The sequence below is a fragment of the Salvelinus sp. IW2-2015 genome, linkage group LG9 (genome assembly GCF_002910315.2).
Source record: "Salvelinus sp. IW2-2015 linkage group LG9, ASM291031v2, whole genome shotgun sequence".
NCBI lineage: Eukaryota > Metazoa > Chordata > Actinopteri > Salmoniformes > Salmonidae > Salvelinus > Salvelinus sp. IW2-2015.
The window spans coordinates 11,240,839-11,255,976 of record NC_036849.1 but is presented as its reverse complement, the minus strand read 5'-3'; the positions used below and the strand labels follow the sequence as shown (position 1 = coordinate 11,255,976).

General features: G+C 41.1%; 1 protein-coding gene across 1 annotated transcript in view; it reads right to left on the bottom strand.

Annotated features, from left to right (window-relative positions):
• slc24a4a (solute carrier family 24 member 4a) overlaps positions 1–2,682 on the bottom strand; it is a 59,171-nt gene extending 56,489 nt beyond the window's left edge. Inside the window, exon 1 of the mRNA XM_070445133.1 lies at positions 1,935–2,682. Coding sequence (XP_070301234.1) covers positions 1,935–2,097 — 163 coding nt within the window. The 5' untranslated portion in view covers positions 2,098–2,682. The remainder of the gene's footprint in view (positions 1–1,934) is intronic.
• Positions 2,683–15,138: the final 12,456 nt, after the last annotated feature.

Below are 15,138 nucleotides of genomic sequence, written 5' to 3'. Positions count from 1 at the left end.
AACAACACGAATGCACAACAAAAGGTTTTGAATGTCAGCCTTGCTGCATTACAAGTGTTACCAGTTTGGAGTTTTGTACTAAGAGTTTTGAAAATTCACCAGATACTTGTGAAAATAGCACCAAAGCGATTGGGGAAAAAAGCGGTATGTTCAAACAGGGACAACAGACTACATAGGCATCTTTAATAGCATGATATAAACAGGTCTAATGATACAGAGAGCTGAGCCCTAAGGCAAGTGGGTAAACTGAAATGGTAGCCTAGGGGAGAATTTACAAAGCAGCCCTGGGACTTATTGTGTGTGTGTGTGTGTGTGAATGTGTGTGTGGAGAAAGTTACAGAGATTAACATATTTCAGGACTCAGAAATCCACTGTATGTGTGTGGTTCATTAAAGCTCCACATACCAGTTGTGAACTAATCTGGTCTGGAGAAGTGAGGGATAATTCATATTAAAGGCAAGCCAGCATCAAATATGAACAGTTTCAGAAATACATGTCCTCAAACTTTTTGTGCAGTTGCCAGGTGCTAATTGCCAGTTTACAAGTGATTCCTCCATATTGGTGGTAGAAAACGATTTATTTGGCTTGTCCTGTAATACATTGCTGATTCAAACCCCAGTCTTGACCGTTCCCCTCTCCCCCTATCTTTCAATTGTTTAAGTCATTTTGTAACATTGATGTAACAACTTCCTCAGGGATCAAGATCAACAGAATATCAACAGACTAACACTTTGACAGCTGAGTGATCTCTCCTGAAACAATAATTCAAGGACTGGTCATAGTTCATATACTTTGTGTCCTGGTGCATAAATGTATAGATTTAGGTTTAATGGGTCATTTTTTGTTCAGCTCTTACACATAATTTATGGCACCAAAAGGGTACACGTACAGTCATGTTCTGTACAAAAAAAGAACAGGTTTTGTGATATTGATGTATGCTGTTGTTCTCTGTCTCTTCAGTCTTCAGAGAGAGATGTAGTACAGTTCAAATAATACAGCGAGGTCATTTTCTGGCTGTGCTGGTTGAAACTGGTGGTTGTCCACAAACCCAAGCAGCGGTACTGGTTGAAACCGACGTGGTTGTCCACAAACCCACGCAGCGGGCGCGCAACACTTTCTACCTCCAGCGCCCCCCAATAACTCCCCTAGGCCACCGCGACAGAGACAGCAACATGTCCAAGAAAATCATTAGAAAACGAAAACAAACATGTTTTGGGCGTCTTAAAGAAGTGGATATTTGGTGTAAATCATGAGTGTGATTGAAAATGACCTGTGACTCACGTTATATTCTAGAACATATTGCCTACGTTTTGCATAGGCCTATACTGCGGCACATTACCGTAAACTTCATGCACGAACATACGAAACACTCACACACACATACATACCCTGCGATTACCTATCCACGTGAGTCAGTCAGGCCATATATAGGCTATAGCCTATACGTCCCCTATTTGGCTGCCTATATCTGAGTTTTCCAGATGCAGGTGGAGTAAACAAATTATACAAACAGAATAGACATGTGTGCTGCCTCCTGCCTGCCTGCCTGGCCAGTTGAAATCCTGAGCGCTGTAATCTCGTTCCGCCTACATCTTTTTTTCTTTTTTTGAGAATGTAAGAAAACACGCACAGCACAAATACAAATCTCCATCCCGAACCATGTGTATTATAACAGCGTCCCACTATGCCGAGTTTCTAGTGGATTGATCAGAGGCAGGCAAGCAGACCTTTACATACATCATTTTAAAAAGCAGTGTCATAGATTTATTAGTTACGAGATATTTGTTGTACACCAACGCAGTGCATGCCAAATGTGCACAATCACAACATTGAATTCATTTTTAGTTCCACATAATCCCGTAATTATAAACGCGTTCCTCCCCGGGCAACCCTGGGATGCCTCGGCTCTCCGTCTCTTCTCGTAGCCTACTCACCTGTTTTTGTGAGCAGGGCGGACATGCACCACGTCAAAGATAGAATACTGCAGATAAAACAGACTTGAACGAAAAGCATCTGTCTCCTCTTGCGAACTTTGAAGATTTTAGCTATGACGCTCTTTTTCGACATGTTGCAGTTCTGCTCAGGTAACGGCTCCATGGCTGTACAGTCTGCGGGGACAGCGGGCAACGTCCTCGTTCTCCTCCCTCTCCCTGCAGATAGTGACCCACTCAGCGCCGTGCCGCAGATTGTTCGGACAGCAGGAATCGCCTGAGTATCGTTTCACACAACGAAGGGTCAGGATGCCGTCCCTGTTTCAAATGACGGAAAGGCAGATCCTCCACAGAGGCAGCAGTGTCTATGAAAGCCGCTTGTGAGAATTGTGTCCTGGCGAAAATGCTGTTGTAGTTTAATCAAAATAAATTAGGCTACACAATCTGCAAATGTTCCATTATTATAGAATATAGGCCTAAGGAGGCTAAAGCCTATATGTTTATTATCAAAATAACAATATTTGTCAAGCAGCCTAAAGCTCTGTGCCAGTTGGCATCTTCAAAAGCCACCGAGAGCACCTTTATGTGTCCCGTGTGTCACAATAAGGTAGATTTAGTGGCGTTGAAAATAAGTCATTCTCCGATATTGTTCCATTTGCTTGATATTGTCTCCCTCTCCCAAAAATACTCGGGGGCGAAAACATTTTCTGCTAAAATATTAGCTAATCTCACACTTTCATCCCACCACAGAGCGCACTCCCCCACATGCAGCTGCAACTTCTACATGTGAGTGATGCTTGACACGTGACACACAGCAGCGAACGACCTCTCTCCCCCATGGTACCACCATGCTGGCTGCCTGCCTGTACAGTGCATTCGGAAACCATTCAGACCCCTTCCCCTTTTCAACATTTTTTTGCGTTACAGCCTTATTCTAAAATTGATACTTTTTTTATTTCATGACTCTACACACAATACTCTATGACAAAGCGAAAACAGGTTTTTGTAAATGTATTATAAAAAATAACAATAATACCTTATTTACATAAGCATTCAGACCCTTTGCTATGAGACTCCAAATTGAACTCAGGTGCATCCTGTTTCCAATGATCATCCTTGAGATGTTTCTACAACTTGATTGGAGTTCACCTGTGGTAAATTCAATTGATTGGACATGATTTGGAAAGGCACACTCTTGAACTCTTTGACCTGTTTATATAATGTTCCACAGTTGACAGTGCATGTCAGAGCAAAAACCAAGCCTTGAGGTCAAAGGAATTGTCCGTAGAGCTCCGAGACAGGATTGTGTCGAGGCACAGATCTGGGGAAGGGTACCAAAACATTTCTGCAGCATTGAAGGTCCCCAAGAACACGGTGGCCTCCATCATCCACCAAGACTCTTCATAGAGCTGGCCGCCCGGCCAAACTGAGCAATCGGGGGAGAAGGGCCTTGGTCAGAGGGGTGACCAGGAACCTGATGATCACTCTGACAGAGCTTCCAGAAGGACAACCATCTCTGCAGCACTTCACCTTTATGGTAGAGTGACCAGACGGAAGCCGCTCCTCAGTAAAAGGCACATGACAGCCAGCTTGGAGTTTCCCAAAAGGCAACTAAAGACTCTCAGACCATGAGAAACAAGATTCTCTGGTCTGATGAAACCAAAATTGAACTCTTTGGCCTGAATGCCAAGCGTCACGTCTGGAGGAAACCTGGCACCATCCCTACAATTAAGCATGGTAGTGGCAGCATCATGCTGGTGGGATGTTTTTCAGTGGCAGGGACTAGTCAGGATCGAGGAAAAGATGAACGGAGAGATCCCTGATGAAAATCTGCTCCATAGCGCTCAGGACCTCAGACTGGGGCGAAGGTTCACCTTCCAACAGGGCAACGACCCTAAGCACACAGCCAAGGCAACGCAGGAGTGGCTTCCGGACAAGTCTCTGAATATCCTTGAGTGGCCCAGCCAGAGCCCCGGACTTGAACCCAATCGAACATCTCTGGAGAGACCTGAAAATAGCTGTGCCGTAACGCTCCCCATCCAACCTGACAGAGCTTGAGAGGATCTGCAGAAAAGAATGGGAGAAACTCCCCAAATACAGGTGTGCCAAGCTTGTAGCGTCATACCCAAGACGTCTGGAAGGCTGTAATCGCTGCCAAAGGTGCTTCAACAGAGTACTGAAGAAAAGTTCTGAATACTTTTGTAAATGTGATATTGAGGTTTTTTTTAATTGGCCAAAAATGATAAAAAACAGTTTTTGCTTTGTCATTATGAGGTATTGTGTGTAGATTGAGGAGGGGGAAAAAACTATTTAATACATTTTAGAATATGGCTGTAAAGTTTAAAAAAAGTAGTTTCCTAATGCACTGTATCTACTAGTCTACTCTACCTATCCATCCTACCTGGAGCCGGAACATAATTGCAGAGAGGCGCGTAAATTAGTAGGCTGACAAATTAGTAGGCCGACATGCAAATTAGTAGGCCAACATTAATTCATGTTCAATGAATCGCGTTTGTGTTTCCTAGTGTTATATCGTAATTGAGTCACATTATTTTGGGCTTTTGTAATATGGGTTAAGCAACTTTTTCCTTTTTTTGTGACAATTGCAAATATTTGAACAACATTGTTTGAAAAAAATATTTCACCTTTATTTAACAAGGTAGGCCAGTTGAGAACAAGTTCTCATTTACAACTGCGACCTGGTCAAGATAAAGCAAAGCAGTGCGACAAAAACAACAACACAGAGTTACACATGGGATAAACAAACATACAGTCAATAACACAATAGAAAAATCTATGTACATTGTGTGCAAATGTAGTAAGGTTAGGGAGGTAAGGCAATAAATAGGCCATAATGGTGAAATATTTACAATTTAGCATTAACACTGGAGTGATAGATGTGCAGATGATGATGTGCAAGTAGAGATACTGGGGTGCAAAAGAGCAAAAAAATGAATAACAATATGGGGATGAGGTAGTTGGGTGTGCTATTTACAGATGGGCTGTGTACAGGTACAGTGATCGGTAAGCTGCTCTGACAGCTGATGCTTGAAGTTAGTGAGGGAGATATGTCTCCAGCTTCAGTGGTTTACTGTATCATAATACAGTAATTTCTGTATTATGATTACAGAAATGATTTACACTTTACATTATTTGTGGTCCTCAATAAACATTTACAGAATCCTGTAACAAATATCAATAACCATAGACAGAAGAAACACTAACAATGAGTACTAAATGAAATACTTGATACACGTAGGCTACATAATAAATACAATAATGTAGGCTACACAATAATAACAAAACTCTGGTCTAAATGTAAACATGGCGGCATTAACTCTTGCTTATCAGGAGTACTATCATGCCAGATGCCTTACCTAAATACATCTCACCTACACCCAAGGCTAGCCTTGTTTTAAAGATATTACAAAGATATTTAAATTATTTCAGGATATGTCTTAACTCCCCAAGCACCCCAGCAAGCATTCTACTATGCATCCTTTATAAGTAATTTATGTTCTGTGTTCCATGTTCTGTGAAGGAGTGGGCTGCTAATGAGGCATATGAGTGCTCTAAAATGGTAATATAGGCCAATATTCCACCTAGCAGGCACATAAAATACAGTGAGCAAGTCATTTTAAGTATATGTAAGAGAGGAATTAAACCCACAAGCTTGGTGTTGCTCTTATACCAACTGAGCCACACAGACTGGCGCAGTAGGGTGGGTCAGTTCTACACTGCCAGCCAGTGTTGCTACTGCTAGACTATAGAAACACAAAGGAGTAAGTGTGTTTTTCGCTCTCTCTCTCTCTTTCTCTCGCTCTCTCGCTCTCTCTCTCTCTCTCTCTGGGTAGCACATCACATGATGTCAGAGAGCTAGGGCTTTGTCTGTCCCAGACTCGGATGACTGGCCTCCTGATTGTGGTCACCACTGAGAGGCACATGTGCGTACCGATAGGACACATGGGGAGTGAGTAGCTCCGTTTTGTACCGGCAGAACTGTGGTCGTATGCAGAAACCAGACAACAAAGTTTAAATCAAGCCTCTAAACTTCAACATATCAACATATCCCTAAGCAACTGGGAGAGTGTGAGTGATTAGAACCAATCCGTTTAAAAAAAAAAAAAAATCCAAAAGACCATGGCCCCTACAAAGGACAAAGGGCAACTTGGAGACGCAAAAGAGTGTAATAAACAGTTAAATGCTATCCAGGGAAATATAGCTAAAATACTCTCAATGTACACCAAAACCAACAAACTGCTACAATCTGTTAAAAAAGTAGATTAGCTCGAAAAGGCAGTAGAGGCTATCGTGTCAGACATGCACAAGCAAGGCATGTGCATGAATGAACAAGACGACAACATTCAAAACTTTAGAAGAGGAATTAGACCAGCAAGAAAACAGAATGAGACATAACAACATGAGAATATTGTCCTTATCAGAAGACGAGGATAAAGAAGACCTTTCCAGATGGTGGTCAAACTGACATCAGAGGAACTTGACGTGGGTATATCACCAGAGGATCTGGAACGATGCCGTAGGATCGGAGTGAAACAGAAGAACACTAAATACCCACGCATAGTAATCTTCAAATTATGGAACGATTAGGCCACAGTCAACATTCTGAAGGTAGAAGGGGGAAAGGAGATCAAAATTCAAGGCCAGACCATTTGATTCATCCAGGACCTGTCTGCTAAGCTGAGAAAGAAACATAAGGAATCAGACTGGGATCAAGTCTCAACTCCGCTTCCCGGCAGTGTTGTGGGTCTGGAAGGGAACGCAAAGGATGGAATTCACAAGTGCCGATGAAGCCTTAATCAAGCTGCAAGAAACCTTTCCAGTCGAAGGCCTACGAACATTATGCATAATGGAGACCTCCGCGGACAGAGGGAAGTCCCCTGCTCTGAGAAGAGGACAGTGGGAAAAACCAATGAATACACTGTATGCTAAATGCGCACTGTAAGCTACATGCGGATATACCTTATCTAAGTTGTGACAATATTATTTCCCCCTCCCCCAATACAATCTATATTCTACTTTCCCCAAGTAACTGTTGTTTTCTATGAAGTAACCATAGAAGTAGCCGATGCCAATGGGCTACATGGACACTTATAAGACAATTCAAAGGGGGAAATATAGCATATGTCAATAACGATTCTACGGACTGGTATGTGTGTGAGAGTGTGTATGTGTGGGTGTGGGTGTGGGTGTGGGTGTGGGGATGTGTGTGTATATGAATGGATATGTGAGGGAGGGTGAATATGAATATGGATAGGAGGGCGGGAGACAATGGGTGTGTGGATGCATAAGGTATTTGTTGTATGTGAATCAATGCAAATTGACGAGCAAGTCAATGTATGGATGGGTGTAAATGAGTCTAAGAAGAGGGGAGTGTGGGAAAAGAGAGGAGGTTGGGACAAGCTGGGAGGGTATCAGACACTTCCCTGAAGTGTGTGTGGTGGCTCCACTCATCTCACTTCGGTCTTTCGGTGGACCCACTCTCCCCAAGTAGAGTCCCTCCAGTCACTACAATTTAATTCACAATGTATTACAAACTGACCACAATATTTAAGTGGCAGTCCTTCTCCAATGTATTTACAATGACATAACCCACAGTTCTTTGGTACATTAGGAGAGGAGTTGGAGCTTAAAAGCCCTAAGAAGGCACAGCGCCTCAAATTACAAAGAAGAACTTGCATTATGTTGTTTGTGTGTTCTCTGTTTAATGTTTGCTCAGCCTACATGTTCACACGTTCTATATATGTAATGTAAACAATAGCTATGTATTCATATGAGGACATCCATATCCATGGAATGTCCACCACCCTCATATGACATGTCTGCTAAAAATGTTTTATCTGGTTATTCAATGAAAGACGAAATAGACAAAGTTAACTTTGATTCTATGCAAGTAAAAGCTAACAAAATCCAACTTATTATATGTGTAACGGATGTGAAATGGCTAGCTAGTTAGCGGTGGTGCGCGCTAATAGCGTTTCAATCGGTTACTCACTCGCTTTGAGACCTTGAAGTAGTGGTTCCCCTTGCTCTGCAAGGGCCACGGCCTTTGTGGAGCGATGGGTAATGACGCTTCGTGGGTGACTGTTGTTGATGTGTGCAGAGGGTCCCTGGTTCGCGCCCGGGTCGGGGCGAGTGGACGCCATAAAGTTAAACTGTTACATTGATGCTGTTGACCCAGATCATGGTTGCTGCGGAAAAGGAGAAGGTCGAAAGGGGGGCGAGTGGAATGGCTAGCTAGTTAGCGGTGGTGCACGCTAATAGCGTTTCAATCGATTACTCATTCGCTTTGAGACCTTGAAGTAGTGGTTCTCCTTGCTCTGCAAGGGCCGCAGCCTTTGTGGAGCGGTGGGTGACTGTTGTTGATGTGTGCAGAGGGTCCCTGGTTTGCGTCGGGGCAAGGGGACGCCATAAAGTTAAACTGTTACATATGGAATGTGCATAAACATCATGATTGCAAAAGAAGCATAAGGTTCTTGAACATTTAAAGAGATTGTTAGCAGATTGCTGTTTTCCTGCTAGAGTTACACTTCAAAAAAGGAGAAACTAAATATTTGAAGAGGAGCTGGGTTGGAGAGGCCTATGCTGCCACCTACTGTAGTAACAGCAGAGATGGAGGCATCCTGATAAATAAGAATACGCCCTTTTCCCCTATATCCAAGCACACAGACCAAGAAGGAAGTTGTCAAATCTTGAATTGTACATTACATGGTGAAACATACACATTGATTTAATTGTCTATACCCCAGGGGCAAATCTGATGTTTTAGATACAATTCAAGCTATATTAGATTAAACATAGACAGGAACTATTATTATAGCAGGGGACCTAAATCACACATTCGGCAAGTTAGATAGACATAGCAATAAAAAAGGCAAATTCATGAAGTTTCTAGAGAGGCTGAAAAATGTTATCTCTAGAAATATTTTGCAGTGCACCTGGAGATTACTTTTCCCAAATACAAAATACTACTGCTTTTTTTCTCAAAGTAAGAAAAGCTATTCAAGAATTGACAAAAATGTTATTTCCCAAAATGCACTCAACAATATGCTGGGTTCTAAAATAGTTATTCGGTATCATGCTTAATTACACCTACAGAAACTCAATTTAGCTACAGAATATGGAGAATGAACAGAGTGAATCTTCAAGAACCAAAATGGATTAAATACATAAACCAAAAAATAAATACCTTTACCATTACAAATGTAGACATAGAAGGACAGAGAAAAGCCGACGCCGGCATAATTTGGAATGCTTTTGAGGCATACATTAGGGGAATTATAATCTCATACTCGGCGAAAGTTACATCTGAGTTTAAATAAAATTAAAAGAAATCACTATCTTAGAAAAAGCAAGGAACCAGGAATATTGTCTTTTACTTTTAAAGAGAGCCAGCATCTGCAGGTTAAACTCAAATAAAGCATACTATTTAATGCCAAATAAACCTGGAAAACACCTCAGAGCCCTCACAAAACGAATACACACCAATTTGAAAATCTATTTAAATCTATTTAAATCATAATTAAATAACTGCTGGACTGATCCTACAGCCTTCCTAGACTCAATAACCCTGAAGCAACTATCAGCAGGCAAAGTATAGTCACTAAAAATAGAAATCACCCAAATCGCATGGAGAAAAATATGGACGGCTTTCCCATAGAATTTTATTCGATATTCTTGGAAAAGGTAGTGCCCCTATTTACTCAAATGACAACACACATGTCACTCAATTCAGTGCTTCCACTTTCCATGTATCAAACAGTTATTCAGTTATATGAAGTTTAATAAATTGTGACAATAAAATAATAACGAAACTCCTAAGCAACAGAATGGCAAAGGTCTTACCAGACTTGATACATATTAATTAAACCGGGTTTATTAAAAAGAGACACTTACAAACAAATACAAGAACATAGTTCAGTATAATACAATATGCAAAAACGAGTAGATTTATCAATAATGGCTGTTGATGCTGAAAAGGCTTTCGACTGTCTTGAACGTCTTTTTCTATTCAAAAGTTTGGAAGCCTTCAACTTTCCAGCTAAAATAATACATTTCATAAAAATATGATATAAATATCCTTATGCAAAAATATACACACATAATACATTATCTGATAAAATTGCAGGGAGGGATAAGACAGGGATATCCTCGCTCCCCTCTCCTGTTTGTGCTGGCAATTGAACCGCTCACAGACATAATTAGACAGGACCCAAACAAAACAGATATCATTATTGGTAAACATGAATATAAACTAAACTTATTTAGCAATGATCTCTTGATATACCTGACTAATATTGAAAACCATGCCAAAGTCAACATTCTGAAGGTACAAGGGGGAAAGGAGATCAAAATTGTTAAGACAGTGGATGAATCAAATGCATTATTATTGAAATTTTGAAAAAATGTGGGATACCGAGTGAAACAAAATAGTGCCATTTGAAGCCATATGGCATAAAGTATTACAAGCACTGGAAACATCCAAAGGATGAGAAATTAGAGAAAATGTTATTGTGAGACAGGCAGGATGGGTGTGGATACGATGAAGAACATGTGGGTCTGAGCGAATGTATGTATGTAAATAATAAGTTGTCTATTGTTTTTGTCTATGTATGTTTTTGTGTTGTCAAATAAGTTAAATAAAATATTAACACAAACGAGTCTCTCTCTCTCTCTCTCTGTCTCTCTCTCTCTCTGGGTAGCACATCATGTGATTTCAGAGAGCAAGGGCTTTGTCTGGCCCATGCCTGACCTGGACTCGGATGACGGGTCTCCTGATTGTATTCACCACTGATTCTTTCAACTGAATAAAATGCCACCACTGGTACTGCTATTATAAAACAGATAGAATCAGTCAGTGTGTTGTGTGAATGTCTGCATAACCCTCCAAACCCTGTTGTTCATTCAGGTCCTCCTACCCCAGCAGAGTAACATTATTTTTAGGTTCTTAACTGGTTTACAGGTTGTGGAAACATCATATATACACCATTCAAAAGTTTGGGGTCACTTAGAAATGTCCTTGTTTTTTAAAGAAAAGTACATTTTTTGTCCATTAAAATAACATCAAATTGATCAGAAATACAGTGTAGATATTGTTAATGTTGTAAATGACTCTTTATGGAATATCTACATAGGTGTACAGAGGCCCATTATCAGTAACCATCATTCCTGGTTTCCAATGGCACGTTGGCTAATTAGCTAATCCAAGTTTATAATTTTAAAAGGATAATTGATCATTAGAAAACCGTTTTGCAATTATTTTAGCATAGCTGAAAACTATTGTTCTAATTAAAGAAGCAATAAAACTTTCTTTAGACTAGTTGTGTATCTGGCGCATCAGCGTTTGTGGGTTCGATTACAGGCTCAAAATGGCCAGAAACAAAGACCTTTCTTCTGAAACTCGTCAGTCTATTCCTGTTCTGAGAAATGAAGGCTATTCCATGCGACAAATTGCCAAGAAACTGAAGATCTCATACAATGTTGTGTACTACTCCCTTCACAGAACAGCGCAAACTGGCTCTAACCAGAATAGAAAAAAGAGTGGGAGGCCCCGGTGCACAACTGAGCAAGAGGACAAGTATATTAGAGTGTCTAGTTTGAGAAACAGACTCCTCACAAGTCCTCAAGTTCTCAACTCCCGGAGTTGCTTCTTCACTGTTGACGTTGAGACTGGTGTTTTGCGGAAACTATTTAATGAAGCTGCCAGTTGAGGACTTGTGAGGCGTCTGTTTCTCAAACTAGACATTCTAATGTACTTGTCCTCTTGCTCAGTTGTCCTCTTGCTTACTTATATAGTAAGTGTAATGTTGGGACGCAAACTCAAAATGGAATACATTTCAACTGTATATCTGACATGGTACAAGTGTACACCTCTTTTGTCCTGTCCAGCTCATTTAGCTATCTATGAGGCAAGGAGAATGTGTTGAATATATTCCTCTTATCTAAAGACAAGATGTCTAGAAAAATAAGAGTTGAGAAAAGGTCAGGATACAACCTTAGAAGGACATTGCCACAAGATAGGGCGAATGACATGATGCAGTATACTCTCTATCAAACACATTTACCACTATTGGTTATCTGAAAGATTATGGGATTAGCTACAGACTGTACAAACAACCACATTGAAATGGTTTGATTAAACTTCAGATTTGGTTTATTGTAGTATTTCAATCAAACATGATCATCTTTAAATGTTTTCCCATTGTCAAAAATACATTTCTGAATGATTATTTCAGGATCTGTAAAATAATCTGATTCATGCTGCTCTTCTCAAAGTAGATGCTTTTAAAATAAGACAAGGCACTACATAATCAGACATAGCAGTGAGCAGTTACTGTATAGTTGTGTAAATAGAAACACTGCCTAAACATTTCTACGGCAGGTTAGACTGAATCCGACCTTTTAGGCTTGACAGGCATCCTGATCACATATCATACAATATTCAATACTCTCTGTGTCACCTCCATGCCTAAGTGACTAGTAAGTCAGGCAGTCCAATGCTTTCCAGGGACCATCTTTAAATGTGCGATCTGCAATATTTACTGTGGCTCATTGGTCATTTCAATTTAAAGTGATCACGTTGACCTCACTGTCAGTCCTTGTAACCATAGTTCCATCTATGAATTTGAGAGTGAGTACATTTTCTCCAATCCCCATCCCTCAGCTTGATGGTTTCTAGCTGAAGAAGGATTCTACGAATGCAGGATTGTGGCTTTAAAGGGGACTTCAGGTAACCAATGTCTACACTGCTGGTCACACTGCCATGCATGTAGAATGTGTTGAGAAGCATTTCTAATTAGGATTTGCCACCTCTGAATGGCTGCGGTCTAAAGGTAAGTACAGCAGGTTATCTATGCCCTCCCTGGTCCCCTTCATCATGCCTAGTTATATGTGTCATACGATGTGTCAATGAGCCAAGGTCAGTGTCATATGGAGGGGACAGTCAGGGACACAACATGACATGACACCAAGCGGTAGAGAAGGAAGTCTCACAGAGATCACATCTTCAGGTGTTAGCACATGGCAATGGCAGTTATACTGCATTATTGATGGTCAGGAGTCAGAGGTCAGAGAGTCATAGACTGTGTCCCAAATGGCAACCTATCCCCTAAATGAACTACTTTTGACCAGGGCCCATAGGGTCCATATAGGACGCAGCATGGAGTCTTGTGGTTGGAGGGGATGTATTATTCTTTAGACGGTAGCTAGCAGCACAGTGGCTGGTGGTTTTCAAGCTGACTGAGGGTGATTGAATACCCTTGGGTACTGACTGACTCCCAACCTTAATTCTGCGTCATCATCATCATATGTCACAACCATGGTCACATGACAGGTTCATAAATGATTAGGGTTCAAATGTTATTATAAATACAACAAGGAACTAATTACAAAACCCCTGTCAGAAATATCTGATGGCATTCAATGCAGTTTTGAGATTCAATGCAAATTTCCATTCCTTGAAAAAAGTGATATATTGTTAGCTATCTATAACATCTATATAAGCCTCTTATGAAGCAAAACAGTGGAAGCTAGACAGGAGTGTTTTCCACCTCGCCCCAGTGCACCGTGGAATGCCTTTCTTCCCTCACGTGGACCCAAGGTATGGCAGCAGCTCATGTGAATAGCGTGAGCTCTCCATGTATGTGAGAGTGTATGAGAGTGGGTGAGGGGAGTGGGTAACTTCTGCGTGAGTAACAGCGTGGTATGTCAGCTGATGAGGATTTGGGGGAAGGAGGCACCAGTCAGAGCTTTTGCTGAAGCCTTCACCAGAATCAACACTGTATGATGCTGTGGAGATGAATTAACATGTTGTGTGTATCTGCATGTGTAAAGTGTGTATGGTACTGTATGTGTGTGGTGGTTTATAATGACGACAGCTAGCACTTCCCGATAATCCATGACTAGCATTGTAAAACTGCTTAACGTGATTTCAAAGAAGCTTCTCTTGAACTCACGAGGCTGGGAAGGGCAATCCATTGGCCGCTTGGACTGATCCTTAACCACAGCCACTGGAAATCACAAGATGCAATTTACAATAATCTCTCTCCGCAAAGGTCACAGATACAGTATTATCATCAGACAAAACAACACTTGTCGAGTGCATACTGGAGGGAGAGCATTGCTGGCACACACACACACACACACACACACACACACACACACACACACCTGTCTCTTATACACATCTAGATGTGTATAAGAGACAGCACACACACACACACACACACACACACACACACACCCTGCCAGACTGAGCTGCTTGTTACAATAACATAGGGCAGGTTTCCCCAACTGGTGGCCCAATTTTGTGCAGAATTTTGGTTGTTGGACATAAAAGACTGTAAAAACACAAGGAAATCAACTCCAAGTGATTTTTATTGAATAAATATTTTTACAAGTATTCCCACGCACAACAGAGACACGAGATCACATATAAATGTAGCAAGGTTTGAAATGATTATGTTTTAGTTAATCATTATATCTGTTTTTGTCACGCCCTGACCGTAGAGAGCTTTTTATGTCTCTATTTTGGTTTGGTCAGGGTGTGATTTGGGTGGGCATTCTATGTTCCTTTTTCTATGTTTTGTATTTCTTTGTTTTGGCCGGGTATGGTTCTCAATCAGGAACAGCTGTCTATCGTTGTCTCTGATTGGGAACCATACTTAGGTAGCTTTGTGGGTAGTTGTTTCCTGTTTAGTGTTTTGCACCTGACAGGACTGTTTCGGTTTCGGTTATTCACTTTGTTATTTTTGTTTAGTGTTCAGTTTAAATAAAAAGTCATGAACACTTACCACGCTGCGCTTTGGTCCGATTCCTCTTCATCCGACGACGACACCCGTTACAGTTTTGACTTCTTGTGGTCAATTACTGTCTACAAATTATTTGTAATGATGTTACGACCCCACCAACCATCCGCTCAAGAAAAATTTGTCCCACGGCTGAATCTAGTTTATAATCCCTGACATAGGGGCTTCTGTGACAGAGTCAGCATTAGGGACAAAGTAAGAGGATTAGTTGATGGACATTTCTGGCATGCCTGGTCAATTAGAAAAATGAAAATAGTAAAAAAGGTAGCCCTGCCATGCTGTCACAGACACCCCGCCCCCTCTGCACTCTCCCTCTTTCTCCCTTACTCACACATAAGCAGACAGATATATATATATATATACACACACAGGCACACGCACAG